The sequence below is a fragment of the Oryctolagus cuniculus genome, chromosome 16 (assembly GCF_964237555.1).
Source record: "Oryctolagus cuniculus chromosome 16, mOryCun1.1, whole genome shotgun sequence".
NCBI classification, from domain to species: Eukaryota; Metazoa; Chordata; class Mammalia; order Lagomorpha; family Leporidae; genus Oryctolagus; species Oryctolagus cuniculus.
The window spans coordinates 5,688,628-5,712,428 of record NC_091447.1 but is presented as its reverse complement, the minus strand read 5'-3'; the positions used below and the strand labels follow the sequence as shown (position 1 = coordinate 5,712,428).

The 23,801-nt window shown below is 43.5% G+C and overlaps 1 protein-coding gene across 14 annotated transcripts in view; it reads left to right on the top strand.

Annotated features, from left to right (window-relative positions):
• Positions 1-23,801, top strand: part of DGKB (diacylglycerol kinase beta) — a 773,939-nt gene that overhangs the window by 714,160 nt on the left and 35,978 nt on the right. For 12 of the 14 annotated variants that reach the window (XM_051832536.2, XM_070059385.1, XM_070059383.1 and 9 more), the window contains 2 exons: positions 20,809-20,929; positions 21,786-21,846. In XM_051832536.2, coding sequence (XP_051688496.2) covers positions 20,809-20,929; positions 21,786-21,846 — 182 coding nt within the window. Of the gene's footprint in view, positions 1-166; positions 332-20,808; positions 20,930-21,785; positions 21,847-23,801 lie in introns of those variants that run through there. The other 2 variants (XR_011382945.1, XM_070059389.1) reach the window with 2 other exon arrangements.

Below are 23,801 nucleotides of genomic sequence, written 5' to 3'. Positions count from 1 at the left end.
ACATAGCATGGTTTATTTAACATGCATCAGATAGCAAGAAAACACAATGCACATCTTCAACTAACAATATCATTAAGAAAGAAGGTTAATTAAAAGTTTTTTTTTTTCCCAGAAACTGCAAACTCCATCTCACATTTTTACCCTCATGCTTTTGTTTCCTATACAGTATCTGTTTTTCCGTTCACTGCATATTTGCTGGTTACTGAGAGGAGTTGTGGTTACTACCATTCTATCTACGATTTGTTTACCTGTCCACAATCCAGCTCACTCATCTTCCACCGAAGTAATCGCAACATTAAATGAATTTACCCACTTTACAGTTGGCTTGTGTCTTAAAATTTACCAATTTTTAGCATATTTTATTTGATTTGATATTTGAGATCATCAGATGGGGAAATCAAGATATATGGCATTATTTCTACTTTGCCTGTAAGTAAACTAAATTTCTTTTTTTTTAAGATTTTTATTTATTTATTTGACAGGTAGAGTTACAGACAGTGAGAGAGAGAAACAGAGAGAAAGGTCTTCCTTCTGTTGGTTCATTCCCCCAAATGGCCACAACAGCTGGCACTGCGCCGATCCAAAGCCAGGAGCCAGGTGCTTCCTCCTGGTCTCCCATGCAGGTGCAGGGCCCAAGCACTTGGGCCATCCTCCACTGCCTTCCCGGGTCACAGCAGAGAGCTGGACTGGAAGAGGAGCAACCAGGACCAGAACCGGCGCCCATATGGGATGCTGGAGCCGCAGGTGGAGGATCAACCAGTTACAGCAGGTCATAGTATATCTCTACTTCCTGTATGTGTCAGACAATTTCCCACATTGTGGCCTGGGAATCCCAGTTCAGAAGACAGATCACAAACATCTAGTGGGACCAGGAGTGGAACCTCTAGGGTAGGGACTTGGGTGAATTTGAAAGGATGTGCTGTGTATAAAAGCAAGGAGTCTGCAAGAGCACAAGTTGGGCCAAAGTTCCAGATCCTCTAATCTTAGAAGTAGTCTCAAGATCACACATGTTGATAGCTTCAAATTGCAGGCATCCACTGCAACACAGCATGATGTGAGCCAAGTGCCCTGTGGCCAACAACTTACGAATCCCACTCCCAAACATATGATGTGAGATGCCCCCAAGGAACTGGAGGGTTTAGGAGGTTAGGTGACAGATTCTGATGGATCAGGGAGAGGAGGCAGTTACTGTGGGTGGCTGCCAAGGACCGTGCAGAACTACAGCTCACTCGCTGGAAGAGTCCTGAGGGGGAGGAGGAGGAGGAGGAAGGATGTCCTCTGTGGCTCCCCCTCTTCGCGGAGGAACGACACAGGACCCTGCGCTGTTCTTTTGTCTGCTCGGCCCTCCCCGGGTTGGCTGCCGATCCTTCCACCTCCGTGGAAGGGCAGCTCCCCCTGCCACTTTCCCCACTTCCGCGGGGGAGCGGCACACCGCCGGCCGGCTCTCTCGGGGGCTGCTCAGATGTCATCCGGATGTTCCCCTTAGATGTTCCTGGTGCATGTTGTCTCTCTCCTCCTTTATAGTCCTCTTCCACCAATCCCAACTCTGCTACCCACACGCCGAGTATGCTGCTCTCCTCCAATCAGGAGCAAGATCAGCTCCTGCAGCTCAGTCAATCAAATTGGTGAGAGGCAGCTGTGTAGAAGTTGTTTACTCCTCTCCCAGCGTCATATTGTGGGAGAGCAGATGCATAGAATAAGTCTTAATTCCAGTAACTTAGTCTAGTCCGAGTTGCTCCCCACAGTCCTCATTGGGAAGAAATGTGAATGCATCCTGAGGGGCAGAACCCAGGTTGAATCTAATCAAATCTCCACATTCTTATGTATATATGGCTTCAGAACACATTTTTTTTTCTTTGAGAGTTATGGGGATAAATAGAATAGGGGGAGGGAAAGAGAGAGAGAGAGAGCAAGCTCTCATCCTTTGATTCACTCCCAAATGCACTCAACCTCCTGATTGGGCACAGGTTAAAACTAGGAGCCAGAAAGTCAATCCAGTTATCCCACCTGAGAGGCAAGAGCCAATGACTTGAGCCATCACTGTTGTTTCCCACAGTCTCCTTATCAGGAAGCTGGAGTCAGGAACTGAAGCCAGAAGTCAAATCTGAGCACTCCAAAGCGGACTTGTATGTCTTGAACACTGGACTCATTGCCCACTCAGAATGCAAGCTTTTTATTTTTTTAACATAACAGTGGCAAGATGACAGAGAATGAGAGAGTCTGTTTTCCAGTTTTCCTGGCTGTGATATAATCTTTAGAGAAGAAATTGTCCTTTAAAATATCAGAGATGGAATTTCATGATAGTATGGAATAATAGAAACACGGAGGAAGAGTGAAGTTATTAAAAGGAATTTTAGAATATGTTTCTTGAACACCTAATGTTGTGGATTTACATAGACATGTCCACACACAATGAAAGCTTATTCATGTACTTACAGCATTTTCCAATAAAAATGCATCCTGCAGTCCCTCATATCCAAAAAATTGCTAGGAAATAAACTCTGTAAATGTAGTAATGTATTTCTTACTCTTCTTGAATTGATCTACATGAGCATAAATGCCCTCCCATGCCCATGACACTAATTTTCACATTCTGTGTGTGGGTGTGTAAAATAATTATTGCCCTATCAATATAGTGATGGGACTTGGCTATTTTGTAAAGCTCCAGGAACACCCTACACTTCCTCCTGCCTGGTTGAATAGGAACTTGAACCTCCAATTCCTCTTGGGCAGATAGGCAATGAAGACCCTTAGAAGTCAAAGGCATATTAACTCCTCGGCAAACCATAAAAACCATAAACCACGGGTGACCTCAGCAGTTGGAGAGGTAGTCTCATCTACTGGATCCACGTCAGGTCAGTGACTCATCTGGAGACAGTGTGAATCATTTTGTCACTAAAATGTATCTGTAGACACAGAAGGTGGCTCACCCAGGCTACGTGAAGAACTGTGTGGGGAAGATGAGCAACAACTCAGAAGAGCAGGGGCTCTTCTGTGATAACAAATTTGAACATGTGAATATCTGTGAATCAAACTTGAACATGAATCCCTCGTGTATAAATGTCCATACATCAAAGTTTCATCTACAGCAGCAGAGCATGGTGAAACTGTGGACAGGGTGAGTGTGGTGCTGGCTCAGGTTAAGCTTGCGACACTGGCTTTCCATGTAGGAGTGCCAGTTTTAGTCCTGGCTGTTCTGCTTCTGATCCAGCTCCCTGCTAATGTGCCTGGGAAGGCAGAGGAAGATGGCCTAAGTGCTTGGGCCCCTGCCACCCATGTGGGAGACCCAGATGACATTCCTGACTCCTGATTTCAGCACAGCCCTGATTGTTGCAGGCACTTGAGAGGTGAACCAGCGCATGGAATATGTCTTTCTCTCCATCTCTCTTTGTGTCATTATGCCATTATGTAATTCAATAGTAATATTATAGACCTATAATTTCCACAAGGTTAATTATGTTGAAAAATAATATTAAATGACAATATTTTCAACAATGCTTGCATCAACTCATTCCCCCTCTATGTAGGAATGAGCTTGTTGGTGAGTGCCATTTCCAGTTGCATACTTCCTCAAATACACGACACAGGGCAGCTCGGTTAAGACAGCTTAGTTAAGATAAATGTCCTACAACTCACTGGAGGAGAGAACACTTAAGTGCCTAAGGAAGCAGCTTCAGATTGTCCAAATGTTAGAGGCCGTCAATCAGCTCAAGCTTTCTTGTACCCCACACCTACTGAAGGAGATGAAGACTGGACATCCTTCCAACAGCCACCAAAATACACTTGATGGAAACCGAGAGGAGCTGGACGAAGCGTTTGATCTCAGGTGTTCCTGTGAGCGAGCTTCCTCATGGCGCCTGCAGCCCGGTGTTGTCTCCAGGGCCCTGGGGTGCGGTTGTACAGGATGTGTTCAGGGTAGTTCAGGAGACTGCACTCACTGAGACGAGCTTGTGAACAGTGACCCCTGACATTGCTCACCACACATCTTGCACAGATGTAGGCACACCGTTCATTAACCTGTTCTTTTTGCTACTGTGTCCTGACTACCAATTTTCATTTCAGTACCTTGATACCATGTATTCTGGTTTATACATAGGTACTTCTTAAGAAGGGTAAATCACCGCTGTCTTAGAATTTATTCCTTATCAGAGCAGAGGAGTAGAAGATTGAACTCAAAATACGTATCCATCCTTCAGTTCCACTGTTAATTTTGGACTTTATTATTTGTTCCTTAGCCTGATTTATTGTTGGTTAATCAAATTATCATCATAAGGGAGAGCCCTGTGTCAGTGTGTGTGTGTGTGTGTGGATGGGTCCTCTAACTTAGGTGTAGAAAAACCCTAGGAGGATAGAACAAATAAACAAATGAGATGCTTTTTTGACTACTGTTCTTTTCGATACTGGCCCCAAGCAGAGATTATTCGCACATCTGTTGATTTTTTTTCACGTTGCACACATTTGCACCTTTTTTTAATGTTGACTGAATCGCTTAATTGTAGACAAGCACTCATTTTAATGTAAATCTTACAGTATTACATGAGTGAATGTATGAAAATAGCTTGGAACAGTTTAAATTGGGCAGAATTCTGCTTTGATCATAATGTGCCTCTTCAGCATTAAAATAAACTTGCAACATATGCTGAAAAACATGTGTAATAAGTAAGTGCTGCCTGCATGGTGACTTATCTGGAAAAAATAAATCATCACTTAATAGAATTCAAAATTCACAAAATATTTCTAACATTGAGCTATATGATGACATGATCAGCATCTCACAATGACAGATAAGTTCCTGGCTACCTATGAGTCAAAGAGTTTTTAAATTTCAAAAATGATATCAAATTTTCATCATTTGGGGAAGTATTTGGAAATCCAGAACATTTCATAGGCAGTTAAATAACTCTTCACTATATTGTTCCAGACTTTTTCCTAACTTATTAATTCTAAGATATTATTTAATGCTACTTAAAAGATAAGACCTGTAACCCATTAATTTCAATCTTCAGAGCACTTAGTAAAAATAAGGAATTATAGGTATTCTTGAATCATGATTAGGAGAGAAAAATTAGTAATAAATGCATTTTCACAAAAACAAGCACCAAATAGCAATAGCTTTTGGAAGGTTCCCTTATAAAATGTCATTAATTAATCACAAATAGATGTTCATCAGTATCCTTGAGCCACAAGCAGGAATTATGATATCTGAGAAGTACTCTAAGCATGCACTGTGTAACTGTGGGGAGATAATTTATCTTCTCTGACTGCTCTCTCCTTCCTGTAAAATTGTATCTCTTAGGTATGATTCTGGGTACGAGTTAGAAAATATTCCAGCAGACAATGGCTTAGTACTTACTCTAAGTAAGTACTATGAATCTACATTAAATTACAAGAAAATGTGTGGAACTAATGACAGCTAGATAAGGGTAAGAAATGATCACTACATAAACAATGACCATCAATTTTTACCTTGAATCAAAAGGCATATATCTGTCACTTTAAGAAATTGTCTCTAAAACCATGAGCCTTTTTTTTCCCGCCTACTGCTCATTGTAAACCAAATCTAAAGGTGAATCCATCTTTGTTTGAAGACACTTCTGGAAGGCTGTCAGGAGAGTTGCAAGTGTACTTAATTCAGGGCATTATTACTAATTCAGCATATGTTTATTGATTGTCCACTGTGTGCCAGGTAATGCATTTAAGGGATCTAAAAACAAAATAGCAAACACCAAAGCAACACAATATATGATTATTAACTTTAAAGATGTTTTTACATTTTTTAATCAGTTATTTATTTGAGAGGCAGTGAGACAGACAGATATACAGAGAGAGAAAGAGACAGAGAGACAGACACATATGGCTCCTATCTGCTGGTTCACTCCCCATAAACCCACAACAGCCAGGGCTGGGTCAGATGAAGCCAGGGTACAGGGACTCGATCTGTGGCTCCTGTGTGGGTGGTAGGCCTCCAAGTACTTCAGCCATCATCTGTAGCCTGGGTGCACCATTAGCAGGAAGCTAGAATTCAGAGCTGGGTTGAGACTTGAACCCAGGCACTGTGATATGGGATAATTAAACGCCCACCTCTCATCCTACTTTGGACAAGTGTTGCCATCTGCACTTAACAGCTTCCACTGGCAGTCCTCTCTGCAGAGAGCTCTGTGTGACTGTCCCACAGAACCCTTGGGGCCAGCACCTTCCCAGTGCCATGGTTTCCACTTCCCATTCTTGATCTCTCAGCTTTCCCCACTCTGACTGGTGGTATCCTCTGCATCAGCTCACCTTGCACCTGAACCTTGACATCCCTGCCCCTTATACAATGCTCACTCTGGGGGATACGGTCCCAGCTGGACCTGTGCTGCTTGACTTTCCTCCCCAGGATAACGTCAGTGCTTCTCCATGGATCACTCTGCTTCTCACCTCATTTCTAACCGTCTGTCTGCAATCGACTGAATGTTTATGTGGCCCCCAAATACATTTGTTGGAACCTTATCCTTAATGGGATGGTGAGAGCAGTTAGGGCCATTGCAAGATGAGTATGTGCCAAGAGAAGTGTGATTAGTGCTCCTACAAGAGGGATTCCAGGGATTCCACCATGTGAGGTTGCAAGGAAAGATGCATGGAGGAAGCAGGGACTCTCCAGTCACAGAGGTGCCTTACTGTTGGTTAACCCAGACTCCAGAGCTGTGAGTGGTAAATTCGTTTTCACTGTGACTTCCAGTGTATGGTGTTTTTGTTTGAGCAGCCTGAATGAACTGAGATACCATCTTCCCCAACTCTGTAAGCACTGTTTTTAACAATCAAACCAATTCTGTTTAGCTTAGAAGTCTTCACTGTATCCAGCCAACCAAAGGGAAGACCCAGTGTCTCAGGCAAGGTGTATGAGGTCCTTGATGATTGAGTCCCCCTTGCCTCCCTACTCAAGACTCTTCAGTTTTTCCCCAAATCCTCCAGACCCAACTCACCCTGCCCCCTCTTCCAACATGTGTAAACAAGTTCTGTTTTTATGACACATCATTCTCCATTACATTTCCCTTTTACCATGTCAATTCTCACAAAGAGACTAATCTCTTGGTTAGGAACTTGATCAGCCAAGCATATATTGGTGCTCAAAGGAACTTCATTGGAATGAAATGATAAATAAACAGTGAAATACCATGCAGTATTATGAACCAAAATGTGTAAAATAACAAAATAAATACAGGACTACAACTAAAGCCAGGAAAATAAAATGTTTTGCTAAAATTTCTCATCAAGAAGGAGTGAAAGGAGATCATCAAAAATTCACAATCACTTTTTAAGTATAGGGGCTGCTGTTATGGATAGTGTGGAGCAAAAATGAGAGTTGTACTAAAATCTTCCTAATAATCATGATCAAAAACAAGGCAATGACGTGAGCAAAGTGGGAGGTGACACCTGGATGTTTGAGCTTGCACCCCATGAGCCCATAGTCTAGGAATCTTTGATTCTCTGATTCTGCCTCACAATGTCCTAAAATGATGTTTTTTAAAAGTTATCATACAGTTGGCAACAAATGAGAAAGCATTGCAGGAGAGCTGATATTAAACTGAGCCTTAAAGAACTATCCAGCAAAGATGGACAACTTTCTCCATTGATGGGGAATGGCTCCCAGGCCCCTTTGGGAAATAGAAAAGAGTAGCTTAGACAAGGTCTGAGAAATTGCATAGTGGAGTATTGGGTGTAACGTCAAGATCATAGACAGCTGCACGGCCAAGGTTGTTGCTCTTCAAGGAGTACAAGTCAAGGTACCCCAGAAGGAGAATGCGAGCACCAGAGCACCCCACGACAAGAAATCGGGCACTAGTGAGAACCGGAGATCATGTCACTCAGGAGTCACTTGGTTGCAAATGAGAGAAACCCAACACAGTCACAGAACTAGACCATTTTTATTTTGAATGTTAAATTTTAAAGTGATTTTGAAAGACAGAAAGTGGAAATGTTTGTTATGTTGCTAAAATCCCCCTGACTAGTTCAGGAGTGGCTGAATCCAAGGGCTCCTCTCTTGCAGAGGTCTCCAGGAGTTGTTTGCTGAACCCACAGTGAAATGGAAGCATCTCTATTTCTTTTCAAATTGGAGCAGGAGGAGTCTCTGTTATGCCTTGCCCACCCTCCTGACTCAGTACCTAGTCCAGCAACTGGTCCATACGATTTTAATCTTTCCCTTTAATTATTTTATTTTGACACTCCTGTGTCTGATTTCTGAGATTATAATAGGCAAATGGTAAATAACGAATGTCCATTAACAATTTAACATTGTTATCCTGAGAGCTAAGAAATTGTATGCTTTGTCATCCCAGCACATTTACTTCAGAAATCATAAAGAATCACAGAGTAAAGCAATTGCATTAATTTAACAGTCTAATGAAATTTTTATTACAGTGGGCTTCCAGCAGCCCAAGTTCAGTGCAGCTTTGTTCTGCTCATTCAATCCCACTAAACTCATCGGGTCTAGCAAATCTCACACCTGCAAGTCATGGGCATCATATCTTTGTAGTTCGTTGTGTAAATAAGACTGGTCTGCGTCTTTTTTCAGCTTCTAGGCCCACAGGGAGCCCAGCTGTACTGATTCAGTTGCTGTATCTGCTTTTAAATTCATCTGCTCCGTCATCTACAACCTAGTAGAAAAATGATTTCTTGGGCCATACCATCTCATTTGGTTCTGTTCATTCTGCATCTCCACCAGCAGGTGTTCATGGAAAATGTGCCTTCGGTTTTAATGCCATTTTTCCACACCTCTGCATGATCTTACAGACTTGTCTGGATCCAGAAGCTGAACTATCAATGCTTGACTTACTTGGGGCCGCCAGAACCCCAATTCCTGCAATGCCTTAACCCTACTTTAACACCTTCTTGGTGGCCATTCACGTGACTAGGAAATTGTCAACAGTAGCTTCGATCTTTTAGTCAGTTTGGCAACTGAGAAAAGACTGGGCATGTTTATCACCTGTTATCCGAAAAGCTCAAGGCTCCCTAAGCCAGGTCTTCCTCTTCTATAATGCACCCCACATTGGGCAGTTACCAACCTCTTATATTTCACCCCATGGAGACTGGGGTTCAGAGAATCAGTCTGATGTTGAGACCCTGACTACTGTCCCTGCTGTTGTATCAAAGCCCTGAGGCTGTGACCCTGGAGACCCTTGTCTACTGCCAGACTCCACAAAACGGCACAGGCTGGCAAGAAAGGTAAAACCTCAGATGCTTCCCACACTGAAAGCGGCTGAAGATTTCCATAAGGAAGGCTCCTCTTCTCTCCTTAGAACACTGCATTCTATTTTAAACTTATTTATTTATTTATTCATTCATTCATTCCATAGAGAGCATGGGAGAGAGAGAAAGCACTCCCATCCAGTGGTTGACTCCCCACGTACCTGCAACGGAACTCAATCCAAGTCTGCCATGTGGGGGGTGGCTGTCAGGAAGCCAGTTACTTGAACCATGCCTGCTACCTTCTCAGAGTCTGCTTTAGCAGGAAGCTAGAATCAGAAGCCAGAGCCCAGAATTGAACCCGGGAACTCCAGTATGGGTTGTGGACATGCTAACCTGCATTTTAACCACTACACTAAATGCTCACCCCAGTGTTTGCCTTCTGATTCTTTCTTACTACTCTGATTCCCTGGATTCAAAAATTCCTGTTTGTTTTTTTTTATAACAATCCACGCATAACAGACTCGTTTGATTTGCAACTCCAATTAACACTTCTACATGAATCCACTTAGTCCCAATCCTTTGTTGAGGAAAAAGGAGAGAAGTGAATAGACGTGAAGGTCAACTCTGAAACCCTGCTGAATAATTCACTTCTCTGACCCAATCCTCATTCATTTGGCGTCCAGTGGTATGAATATTTCAGTCCAAAATGAGTCCCTAGACTCGTGTTCGTTGGGCGATTGGGTGGCTTTCACACTTGATGATCTTTGGGTGGCCTGCGAGAAGTTCAGATCTCATTCGTAGTGTGAGTCTGTCCAACAGCACCCACAAGCAGGTATTCTTTGGAATCTGTTTCTCAGCTCTGCCATTGCTATTTGAGAAACAGACCTTTCTAATAATACTCTTCCAAGGAATGCGATACTCGTTCTGCATTTTTACCTAAGAGAAAAAAAAAATAAGGTGCTTTACAGGAGCTTTCAACGACCTGGTGAAAGAAACGATCAGTGCCAACACATTAAAATTCTATTTTCTCTTACAAGTGTTTGCTGCCGATGACCCCCACTGATCTCAAATATATTTCTGTGTCTGTAACTGAAGAGAGGTTTTCGTACAGCATGTTCTAATGGCACTCTGGCCTTTAGCCAACAAGGCCCTGAATAAGGCTATTTTTAAAATAGAGAGCTGGGAACAGCTGCAGCAATCAAACTTGATAAAAACAGAGAGGAACTTTGCTTTTTTTTTCTTTTTTTTTTTACGGTTTGTCCAAGTTTAGTCTTCTTTCATAGAACTGCTTTTGTTCATTTGTATGAAGGCTACAAGAGCAAGACAGTGAAGCCTTTTTAAGCAAATCACTTTTAAAAGATTACAACTGACCGAATAGAATCATTTTTTTTTCTTGCTACAGAAAGTGTCAATGCAATAGTATTTTAAAAGATCTAAAGAAGGGGTAAATCTCACATAAGAAGAGGTAGGAAAAGAAAGAGATCTATGGGCATGTTTGTATATGAAGGAGACTTCTGGCTTCCCCCACGCCACAGAGCAACTTTGAGAGGACAGAAAAAGTCCTTAGTGGGAAATCTGAGTTTGCACTTGAGCTTCTCCCATGTTCTCAGGTGTTACTAGGTGAAGGAACATGCAGGGCTCCACTTCTACTTTGCACACTACTGTTAGTAATGAATGCTGCTGTGCCTTCTCAAAGCTGGATTCATATCAGCGCAGTTCTTTCATACAGGCAAAAATTCCATGCTTTTTCAAACATAAAGGAAACCTTTGTCTCAGACACTTTTTGCCCTATCTGAATCCCTGACCGTGTCTTACATACAATGAACCATCGTGAGCGTGTCTAGACTCTTCATAATCGTGGTCATTACATGATTCTCGTGGATGGTGACATGACTGGCTACAGAAAAACCTCCCATACACTAGCAGGCTGCAAGTTCTGTCCTCTGAATGATTTCACATGCCGAATGAGTTTATTTGCTCACTTAGCCATTGACGTGACTAAGGGTATTTTATTTCTCATAGTATTTACAAGTGGAATTGCCGTCCAAATCCCATTCAAAGAAAGCCACATGTGTCAACATGAAGTCAGTTTGGTAATCCAAGTCAGTAAGACAATTCTTTTTTGTGGATATAAGGTCACGAAATAACATTAATTCACCGCAGAGGGAAGGGGGAAAGAGAATATATACAAAATAGAAGTGTTCAGGTGCCTGCTAAGCTGGCCCAGCTGATGTCCTCCATGCCCGCAATCTTTCATAAGCTTAGAAAAGGAATCAAAAGCCCAATCAAGCCGTCTTCTCTGGCTCAGATAATACTCTCCTGGAGGTATTGATGAGCCAAGAACGAGTCCCCCTTAGAAGGTGAGGCAGCAATGTTTAGTGCTGGAGACAGCTGTATTAGTTCATGAGCAGAGGGGGCCTGATTCCTGGGTTAACTCACAGCTCCTTACACACACACACACACACACACACACACTCAGCTCCAAGCAGAAACTGTGCCATTCCTGTGTGCAGAACTTTTAACTCATGAGGTTTGCAAGGGTTCCTTAGCAGGCTTCGGCATTAGCCGGTGTTTTAACAGTACCAACACGTTGCACATGAAGTTTGCTGGGGTTTAATTCTGTCTGGCTATGTGGCTTCTTCTGCCAGGAGGGTAAGATTTACCTCTCAGCAGCAATGCTGCTGTGCGCACTAATCCTGAATATAACAGTCCCTCAGCATCTTGCTGGGAGCGTATTTCGATGTACCCAGGAGATGGTGAATAGCAAAACCCAGCTCTGAATCCGGGAAAATGTTAACCGTGATCACTCTTCTTCATATGTCTTGTCCTGGCTTTAATTTTGAGAGTGAAGCTCATGAGTGAGTTCAAAATCTCTGTTTAAAACTTTTCGCTGTTCCTCACAAGCGTTTTTCGTATTTCATTGAAAGGAAACTAAAGGGACAGACAAGAGATGTGCTGTGTTGCCAGACAATAACGATTTTCATAGTGCTTGGGGAAGTAGAATCAAAAGGCTGTAAAGTAATATTGAAACGGTTCCCTCACAAACTGGGTCTTAATTTAGACTTTCTAGGGGTTTTGTTCTCTTCTATAATTGCTGGAACTGCTTGATCCTTAGGATAATATGGGCTGGGCTCCCTCGATGATGTCACCCTCTGTGCCAGCAGGAGCATTAGGGTTCAGGATGCCCTCCAGGAGCTATCCCGAAAGTGCTGACACCACTTCTATTCAGGAGCCCCTGCCCTGCATCGTCCTGGCACTAACATGAGAGGACAGCACGGTGCTGTGCAAACATTCCCACAGGCACACCAACGGCTCATTCACACGGCAAGCAAGCCAGAGCCTTCAGCCCCCCCACCCCCACCCCGAAGCTGGCCAAGAGCAAACTGGCTGCAGAATGCTCAAGCTCACGGCCAGCTCACGCTGGGAAACTCCCTGCCCGTGTGCACTGCTCACACGCACGCCAGTTGCAGCGGTGGTGCGCTGTTGTGTGGAAGGTCTCTGAACTCTTTCCCTGTGGGTCGTGTGAATACAATGCTCAGGATGTCTTGGGGGATGTGTCCCGTGGTTACCGTCACTTTTCAAGTACTCCATAACAAAATGATCTGCAGGCTCTGAACTACTTTGGGTCCTTGACAGGGAGGGGCTTGACAAGACGCCATACTGCGATTTCCGGTCTTTTTTTTTTTTTTTTTTTTTGGATCCATTTAGGGAAGTTCAAAATTTTAGAATGAAAACACATAAAGTTATAGTCAGCTCGGGCTGGTTGTTTTCAAAAACCAGATGGCTTTTTGAGAGATGATCAAATCCATTCTCTAAAAAGTCATTTTTAAAGTCAGGCATGTGATTCCACGATGCATATAAATATATATGTATATTTTATGTGCGTGTGTTTCTGTATATATACCTTAACCCCTTACTTTTTAGATTGCAACAGGAAATGGGGTCTTCTACTCAGCTAGATTTTCTACCTAACTCTTGTTAATCCATGTGTGTACCAGGCTTTATTCTTTTCAGGATTTACATCTTAACCATTTAGGATGGAAATATTCCCAGTGCTTTGTATCTCTTAGCCTTCTCAGCGAGACTCTGTAGAGAGAGTATCACTCACGTGTGACCTGGAGCAATAATAATAGATAGGATTTTGTGTAACACTGTGTGTTCCATTAACGATGACATCTGAAACAACTCAATCATAGAGTTGTTAGCAGCTCCATCCTCTAGTTTACCCCCAGATGCCTGTATCAGCCAGGGCTGTGCCAGGCTGCAGGCAGGGACCAGAATTCCATCTGAGTCTCTCCCACAGGTGGCAGGGAACCGAGTATTTTAGCCATCACTGCTGCCTCCTGGGGTACGCTTTAGGAGGAAGCTGGTGTCTGGCTTAGAGCTGGACTCAAGCGCAGACACTCTGATATGGGGTACAGACACCCCAAGTGGCATCTCAATCTGTGTATCAGATGCTGCCTCTGCTGAGAGTCTCAAATAGAAAAATACCTGTGACTCCCTGGGCATGGCCAGCATGCAGGATCCATATATATTAACCTTTCCTATTTCCTCTCCTTTGTTACGAGACCTACAAGTGTGTAGCAAGCACCTTAAGGTGCTAAAGGCCCAATTTTTTTAAGGATTATTTTCATTTATTTGAAAGACAGAATTACAGAGAGAGGTAGAGACACACACAGAGAGAGAGAAAGAGAGAGAGAGAGAGGTCTTCCATCCGCTGGTTTACTCCCCAGATGGCTGCAACAGCTGGAGCTTCGCCGATCCGGAGCCAGGAGCAAGGAGCTTCTTCCTGATCTCTCATGTGGGTGCAGGAGCCCAAGGACTCGGGCTATCTTCCACTGCTTTCCCAGGCTGTAGCAGAGAGCTGGATCGGAAGTGGAGCAGCCGGCACTGGAACCAGCACCCATATGGGATGCTGGCGCTTCAGGCCAGGGCTTTAACCTGCTGCGCCACAGTGCTGGCCCCAGGCCCAATTTTATAATTATGTATTTGTACTGTGAAATACACAGCCTGCATTCATAAATTTTTGCTAAACTCATGGCGTCAACCTCTTTTTGATTAATTTGCATCTTCTAATCTATAAAGGTAAGAGAAAATACAGGGTGGCGCCACGGCTCAATGGGCTAATCCTCCACCTGCGGCGCCGGCACACCAGGTTCTAGTCCCAGTCAGGGCGCCGGATTCTGTCCCGGTTGCCCCTCTTCCAGGCCAGCTCTCTGCTGTGGCCAGGGAGTGCAGTGGAGGATGGCCCAAGTACTTGGGCCCTGCACCCCATGGAAGAACAGGAGGAAGCACCTGGCTCTTGCCTTCGGATTGGCTCGGTGCGCCAGCCGCGGCGGCCATTGGAGGGTGAACCAACAGCAAAAGGAAGACCTTTCTCTCTGTCTCTCTCTCTCACTGTCCACTCTGCCTGTCAAAAAAAAAAAAAAAAGAAAATATCTATATATGCTTGTGAGGCATCCATCCAAACTAATGGGCAGTGGGTGAATATGTTCAGGAAGAGGCTTTGCAGTGCTCACTCTGGTGGATAGATTTCATCTCTAGACCTTGACTTTCTAGAAGCTTGTTTTGGGTCCTCACACATGTTTCAAGCTATCTCTAGATAAAGGAAGCACCCTGAATAGTATGTAATCCACATATACTCAGAAGGTATGACACTATAGTTAGCCTGGTCTTACTGTGACCAAAGTAAGGACTCCATAAGTAGCAAGCTAATTAGCAATTCACAGTGACTACAGAATGCATCTGCTGAGTCAGGGAGGACCCCTCGCAGACCCCCTCCACATCAGTGCACATTGGGGCTGGACTGCTTTGCTCCACACACACCCCCCACCCAACCAGTGCACACTTTATTCTGTGCAATGCTACACCCACGCTCAGTCTGTGTGTGCAATGCATCCTCCTCTATTCCCTCACATATGGTAGTCTGAAATCATTATATAACAAGACATATTATCAGGGCATAACTGTCAACAATGAAGAGACTAAATGACGAGTAAATACTACCCCTTATTAGCTGTGCTCTCCCGTGTTCTCTGATCTAGCTGTGCTCACGGCCTTTTGATTTCACATCTGGTTACCTGTGAGTCAAAATAACAAAACAGCAACAGTGTTGAAGCAAAGACTTGAATAGCCAAAGACAAATTCTACTCTAGAGTTCCTTACCATTTGTGTGCTACAGTTCTCTCTGTCACTCCAATGCAATCTACAGACTGTTCTCAGAATCATATTTTCAAATCCATGAAATAAAATATATTGGCTGAAAAGGAAACCAGATATATTGAAATACCATTCAAATGCTGATTTTGTAATGTGTGCGCTTCCTTATTTGCAAATTAATTTTAAAAATCCAGCAAGGAACAAATAATTTTTTTAATTTATTTGACAGGTAGAGTTATAGACAGTGGGAGAGAGAGACACAGAGAAAGGTCTTCCTTCTGTTGGTTCACTCCCCAAATAGTCACTATGGCCGGCACTGTGCCGATCCAAAGCCAGGAGCCTGGTGCTTCCTCCTGGTCTTCCTTGCAGGTGCAGGGGCCCAAGCACTTGGGTCATCCTCCACTGCCCTCCCGGGCCACAGCAGAGAGCTGGACTGGAAGAGGAGCAACCGGGACGAGAACCGGCGGTGCCCATATGGGATGCCAGTGCCACAAGTTGGAGGATTAACCAAGTGAGCCATGGCAGCAGCCCCCCAATAATTTTTAATATTTGAAAATGACAATGAGTGTAAATAGCATTTTGAAATACTAGACAAAAATATAAAATTTTAAAATAAGAGGATTTTTTTGACAGGCAGAGTGGACAGTGAGAGAGACAGAGAGAAAGGTCTTCCTTTTCCATTGGTTCACCCCCCAATGGTCACTGCGGCTGGCGCATTGCGCTGATCCGAAGCCAGGAGCCAGCTGCTTCTCCTGGTCTCCTATGCAGGTGCAGGGCCCAAGGATTTGGGCCATCCTCCACTGCACTCCCAGGCCACAGCAGAAAGCTGGACTGGAAGAGGAGCAACCGGGACAGAATCCGGCGCCCTGACCAGGACTAGAACCCGGGGTGCCTGCGCTGCAGGCAGAGGATTAGCCTATTGAGCCGCGGTGCCCGCCAAAATAAGAGGATTTAAAGTATTATTTGCAGAGACTGCTGAAGATATTTATAAGAGTGTGGATAATTAAAATTGGTTACTATCTTTTAAGAGAAGAATCTTAGCAATGACTATCATGTGATGTGAAAATGTGTATAACATATATTAATGTCAATATCACAGGTATGGGCTATGAAGTTATGGTTTCCTTCCTAAATTAATAGATACTAGCTTTTAATTACCTGCTAGTGAAAATAAAACTGTATTTTCTCCACTCATAGTCTCAGAACCCATGTTAAGATCCCTGCTCCAGGATGAATCAGCTTTGATTATTTCATAAACTTTCTTCAATCAGAAGACCATGTTACAGACTTACTTTTTCAAATATGAAAATGCCAAGTTTGAAGATTCTCTTGCCTCTGTTACTCCTGTGGAGAGACATGTTAACCTACCACTTTCCCCCTTCAAAAGTATAACTTGGGACCTTAAATTGAATCAAAGCAATATCTCTTTGAAGACTCACACCACACACACACACACACACACACACACGCACACACACACCAATATCAGGTGTCAGGCTCTCCCAAGGATCACAGACAACTCTGGAAAGTCCTGCTGGCTCCCCCTGGAGCTCCAAGTTTAGTTACAGATTCTACTTCTTTTTCTCACACTCAAGAAAACCAATCAGAATGCGCTGGCTGAGGATAAAATTGCATGTTACACTTTTCTAACCTCTGTTGTAATAACATTTTTTGGAGACACTGGTGTTTCATGATAGACAACAAATGAATTACCGCAAACCTCACGGTCTGGCCTATATCCACAAGTGGGGTGAGATTCCATGGTTGAGATTTGTGTTTTTAACCCACAGATACACACATCCGCGCACAGACATTGCAGGCCACAGTGATGCTTCTACAGCAATCACACCACAGGGAAAACCCAGGCTGAAAGCATTCATCTTTGTTGTAAGCAGAGTTTGACAAACTTTTAAAGGTGCAGAAAGCCAGTACTTAAGGCTTCGTGGGACATACATCACAACGACTCTACACTGCCTTTGTAGTGTAAAAAGTCAAAGCACAATTGAGTGAGTGTGGCTAGTTCTCCACAGAACTCCATTAGTGGGCAATGGAAGTTGAATTCCATATAGTTTTCGGGTATCATTCCATATTACTAATGCTTAAAGTTTTTCCACCTTCTAAACATATGAGCCGTTCTTTCAAAAATTGCTTTGTGTGTACATAATACTTGTGCATATTTAGGAGGTATGTTGTGATATTTCAGTGTATATAGACAATGGGTGATAATCATATTAACATAATTAGCATAATCATAACCTTAAGCACTTATCATTTCTTTGTGTTTGGAACATGCAATATCCTCTCTCCTACCTCTTTGTGGAGATATACAGTAAGTTTCCATGAACTATAGTCACTTATATGCTATAGAACTCTAGAGCTTACTCCACCACTGTAATTCTTTACCTATAACCCACCTTTCCCTGTGTCCTTGTCCTCTGCTATCTTCTCCAGCCTCAGGGAAAGGCACTCTGATGCAGATGGTGCCCATCAACAGGTGAATGGATAAAGAAAACGTACTAGATACACAATGCAATCCTAGCCACAAGAAATACCGAGATCCTGGTACTTGTGCATCGTGGACAGGCCCAGAAAAGCAAATACTGCATTTGCCCACTTGTGCGTGAACACTAAAAATATTTATCTCAAAGAAGCAGAATTAAAATCATTGTTAACCGGCAAACCAAACAAAAAAGAGGCAGTGGGCCACATTCAGTCTCTGGGATGTAGTTTGGTACTCCTACTCTTTAAATATGAAGTCAAAAGCCAGGTTACAGATCAGAGAAGCGAATTAATCTGGTTGGTTAGAATATTCCAAGGAGAGCTGTACCTAAAGTAAATTTTACCTGGGTTAGGAGATGAGGAAGGCTGTGATGTTTTCAGAGGATACCACATCTAGAAACGGCCTTTGAAGTCAAATGGATGCAAAGTCTTCTTGCCTGAATTCAATCCAGATGTTGATCGCAAAGATCATATGTAGGAGGCATCAGTTGTATATAAGAGTGATTGGTGTACTGCATCTAAATGGGCGCTAGGACGGAAACAGATTTATGTACCACGGAGTTTTTGTTTTTGCTTTTTCCTGAATACCTAATCAGAAGGAACATGGTACTTATTTACCTTTTCCAAAGTTAACATACATGTCACTATTCCCATTTGATTCTTAGTGTTAGCAAGAACGTGAACCCTGGCAAACCCGAGTCTTCTAAATCCATGAGAAGTACCTTAACTGCTGATTATTAACACCAGGATTGGTTTCTCAGGGCATTTTTGCAGGGAGAAAAACAAAGACAAATGAAAAGAACGAAAAAAGTCAGGAGCAGGGTGGTAGACAGTAGCAATATGGTGTGGGTGTAGACAAATCCCTATGATTCATGGAAAAGTTAGGGCTCACAGATTAACTCTGCTATGAGAAAGTGTTTCATTCCGTACGAAATAGTTCCCATCCACCAGCTTCAAGTCATTACCAAAATTAGCCGAAGAGTCACCTCATTAGGAATCAGGCAATGCAAAAGCTGCAACACTGAATGTAAAGTGCAATCAGGTGACAGTGGTGGTTCTTAAATATCACCAGGCCCACAGCTGGGGTTTTAGTGCCTGCCACAGTGTCGTTTTCTGGTTGACATATCTCTAAGAAATGCGTCTGTTAACACCCAGGCTACAGAGCCAAGCACACTTTAGTGCCGGCTACAGCTGAAAGAATATGTTTCCATTCCTTGTCCATCTGTTCTTGGCAGCCTAAGTTTAAACTAGAAAAACAGAATAAGTTTCATGAGAAATAAGTCTAAATAGGGGGTTCAAACAACAAGGTGGGTGCTCTAAGTTATTATGACTTGCTAACATTTCCTTTTGTAGGGAAAGGATTATTTTTTTTTCTTGGAAAATCTCACTGCCCGGCCACAATTTAAAGTTAAGATTTTTGTTTTTTTCTTCCTTTGCTGGAAAACATGCCAGCCTGGTCACACATTCTGTGTTAAGTTCCTCTGTTAAGTTTGCCGATGATCACGGGCCCTGATGAACTTTGAGATTTCAAAGCCCTGTCGTAACACAGTTGGACTACACTGAAAATGAGTCATTGGCATCTGAGAACTTCATGCTAAATAGTGAGGATGGAGGGCTTTCTGCGAAAACCCACTGGCTTGCTTTCCTATGAGTCCAACCCCAGCCATGACCGGCTAATCTCAGTTATTTTTGTCACCATTAGAACCTCCCACGGTATATCACCTCCTCCAGCTTTTTCTGCAAGTACAACTATATGAAATGATTTATTTGCATTAGAAAATACCACAGAAATGTGTAGGGATATCAAGTAGAAAAGAACTCTGTGTGTACCTCAAAATCCAGAGCCCAGGGGTGCACAGTCTCTGTGGATGAGGGCATAGGGCTCTCTGTGACTCCACTGATGTGAGCCCAACCTTTGCCTCCTGACTGGAAAACCAGAAAATCTTCAGGTTGGAAGGGGACCTTGAAATCCACACAGTCCAGTCTTCCTCCCTGTTTGACAGAAGTCCTGCAGTTTTTTACATGAATGCCCTCCTCTTCGTATGATCCATTTATCAAATAAAGAACAGTAGCCATGTAAAGTGCTGGGGTTCAAATGTTGACATTACATAGATGTATGAATATGAGTGCAGTCATTAACTCCTCTGATTCGCAGCTTCTTTATCTGTAAACGGGATAACCTCATTTGTTTTAACTTGATTTTGAGAGACAGAAAATGAGATAAATGGAAAGTGACTAGCCTGCTGACAGGCAACTTGGTAAACTTCAACAAGTGCTATTTCTATTAGCCCGTGTCCAATGTCCTCGATTAAAAAATAATAGTGGTGGTGACGATCGCACCAGACTGAATATGGAGCAGACTGCCAACTAGCATTTTGGTACACTGTTCCTTAACATTAGAAAAATATTCCCAGAGAACACACTATTGTATCTTAAAAAGGTAAGGCACTCGACGATGTAGAGACCGCCTCTGATGGCTACAGCTAAAGACTTCACCTCCATGGTCTCTGAGGTCTGTTACTTGAGCAAGTTCAGAAAACCCTGTTTGACGGCATTTCCTCATACTTTATTTATAGTGCTGAAAAGCACATTTGCTGCCAGTGTCTGATGTGGGATGTATAAATGTTCCATGTATCCATGTGGAATGACATCGAGTTTGTTGACGAGAAGAACTACTGGTGTGGTTTTTTGGCATTATTTGGCTCAGAGTTTGTTTTTCCCGTTTGTTTGAGAATAAGCTGACAGCAAATCGTTTTCCGTAGAACCTCAAAGGTTTAGTTAAACTGAGAGTCACAGCAGTAGGCCGTCTTTTCCTTCCTTTCTGTTTCCAAGACAGAGCAGCTTTGCGTGTCAAGTGGCTCTTGTTTTGTGTGTGTGTGTGTGTGTGTGTGTGTGTGTGTGTTTTATCTCCCTAATAGCAAATGGCGCTGAATTACAGACATGCGTGTCCTGCCTGCAGTTGATGAGGCGTCTGTTTTCTTTCAGATCTGAGTGACCAGCTGCTGGAGGTGGTTGGCTTGGAAGGAGCCATGGAGATGGGGCAGATCTACACGGGACTGAAAAGCGCAGGCCGGCGGCTGGCCCAGTGCTCCTCCGTGCTCATCAGGTGGTTCTTGCACTGTAGTTGGCATCACACAGACCATTGAAAACTTCACAGGGCTCTGACCCTGACATCCATCTGGTTTGGCCTCCAATTTGCTCAGTGAATGATTAATAGGTATAGATTTCCAAATAAGGGAAAGTGACAGCGTTTACCCAGAATTGATTATTTTTAACTGATCGATTCCACTGGAATCTGAACGTCTCTTGTTGGCCACCATGCATACAGTGATATACCAACTCTAACACACAAAACTTACCCTGTTCACACATTTTAGTTTCCTGAACCAGCAAAGGGTTGCCTGGGCAAATTGTCCAAAGAAAACGCTGTTGGGCTTTGGTAACTGAAGCCCTCTCATGGATTCACGTGCAATATTGTTTCTCTAAAACTGAACAGTGCGTGATCATACAGTAGGATTATATATGTAAATCAAACACAGGAATTAAATTTCTTTTCAAGGAGTTTGTTTTCCTTCTGCAGGAAAACAAAGATCTAGGGTGAAACCACAGATTTGGCACAGGTGTATTTGGTGTTGCCTACATGAAGGTGTCGACCCTAGAAAATCCGAGACATCAAACACTTGTTAGCACAGTTGGCAATGCAGTGAGTAGGGATTCTGATGTGTCACCAAATGTCACAAGTCCTGGCAATTTTTCCAAAATTGTTGTTGGCATCACCACATTTACCAGGATGCTCTGGCCAATCTTGGCACCAATACCTTTCAGGGTATTCCTTGCGAAGAGATAACTTTATAGCCCAGTTGTTTCTAGAGTGGCCTTCCATGTTGTCTTGGAACTTTAAGTTTTACCTGTTTGTTGGAGTATCTCAGAGTTTTACTTAGAGTGACATATTCCCCCCCCAGGACCAGCAAGTCTTTGCCAATGCAGATCGACGGGGAGCCCTGGATGCAGACCCCATGCACAGTGAGTACAGAGCCCTTGAAATCCTGTGCCCATTACAGTTTTGCTTCCCGCGTGTCATGGACTCCTTTAACTCAGTAATCACAGGATCTAATCCTTTTTCTTGGCTTCCTTAGGCTCTGTCAGCTAACAACTTTCTTTTTCCCATTGCATTTTGGATTGCAGCATTGCTTGCTTTAGCATTGATTTAGCCATTGAATGTTTGAGCTCAAGTATGTATAGCTTGGAAATACCATAGGTCACTTAAAAACTCTAGAACTAGCCGGCTCCACGGCTCACTAGGCTAATCCTCCGCCTAGCGGCGCCAGCACACCGGGTTCTAGTCCCGGTCGGGGCGCCGGATTCTGTCCTGGTTGCCCCTCTTCCAGGCCAGCTCTCTGCTGTGGCCAGGGAGTGCAGTGGAGGATGGCCCAGGTGCTTGGGCCCTGCACCCCATGGGAGACCAGGAAAAGCACCTGGCTCCTGGCTCCTGCCATCGGATCAGCGCGGTGCGCCGGCCGCAGCGCGCCAGCCGCGGCGGCCATTGGAGGGTGAACCAACGGCAAAGGAAGACCTTTCTCTCTGTCTCTCTCTCTCACTGTCCACTCTGCCTGTCAAAAAAACAAAACAAAACAAAACAAAAAAAAAAAAAAACACAAACTCTAGAACTAAATAAATGTTGATACAATTTCTCATAAACATGTCTATGCTTCAGAATACTTTATGATGAAATTATTTATGGAACCTTAAGTCAGGTCTCCATTAATTTATTACTCATATGTTTTTTCACCTCCTTTGGGGGATATGAATGAATTTCCTTTTCCATAGAAAAGTCTCTTCTCTATTTCCTGTTTTGAAATAAAATATTTTTAAAAATTATTAAATTTATTTTATTTTTATTTATTTGAAAGGCAGAGACAGACAGACAGACTGACAAAGAGATCTCCCGTTACTGATTCACTCCTCAAATGCCTATGACAGCCAGAGCTGGGCCAAGCCAAAGGCAAGAGCATGGGGCTCAGTCTGGATCTCCCACATGGGTGTCATGGATCCAAGTACTTGAGCCATCAAACCCAGGCCATCTGATACAGGATAGGGGCATCCAAAGTGTGTCTTAACTGCACCAAATCCCCACTCTCTGTCTTATTTTCTACCATAATTGTTTTTTCTATAACGAAATACTGTTTAAGTCAGACATTTTGGCCACCCTGTGGTTTTGATTATTTTCATTCATGTTGTGAATATTTCACTGCATTTCAGAAACATGTGAGGGCTGCTCTTGGCACAGGGAATAGAAACAAGAGCTGGAACAACAATTTAATTGTCTTTAAGGAAGTTAACATCCTCACAAAAGGAGACATAGGAGACTGAACTAATAAATAAGGTGGTAGATAGATACAAATAAATATAACTTCAAATTACAAGAAAAAATAGAATTAAGTGAGGAAAAAGAAGTGAGTGATGCTCCCTTATAAAAGCTGATCAGGGCCGGCGCTGCAGCTCACTAGGCTAATCCTCCACTTCGCGGCGCCAGCACACTGGGTTCTAGTCCCGGGCGGGGCGCCGGATTCTGTCCCGGTTGCCCCTCTTCCAGGCCAGCTCTCTGCTGTGGCCCGGGAGTGCAGTGGAGGATGGCCCAAGTGCTTGGGCCCTGCACCCCATGGGAGACCAGGAGAAGCACCTGGCTCCTGCTATCTGATCAGCACGGTGCGCCGGCCGCAGCCGGCCATTGGAGGGTGAACCAACGGCAAAAAGGAAGACCTTTCTATCTGTCTCTCTCTCTCTCTCTCTCTCTCTCTCACTGTCCACTCTGCCTGTCAAAAAAAAAAAAAAAAAAAAAAAGATCAGGAGATGTCTTTGAAGGGGTTGGACCCAGTGAACAGAGGGTGTAGCCAAAGCTCCTATGTTAGTGGGAATGGGAAGAGATCAAGAAGAAAAGGCTGACAGAGACAGATCACAGAGAAGACGATGGTGCTGAA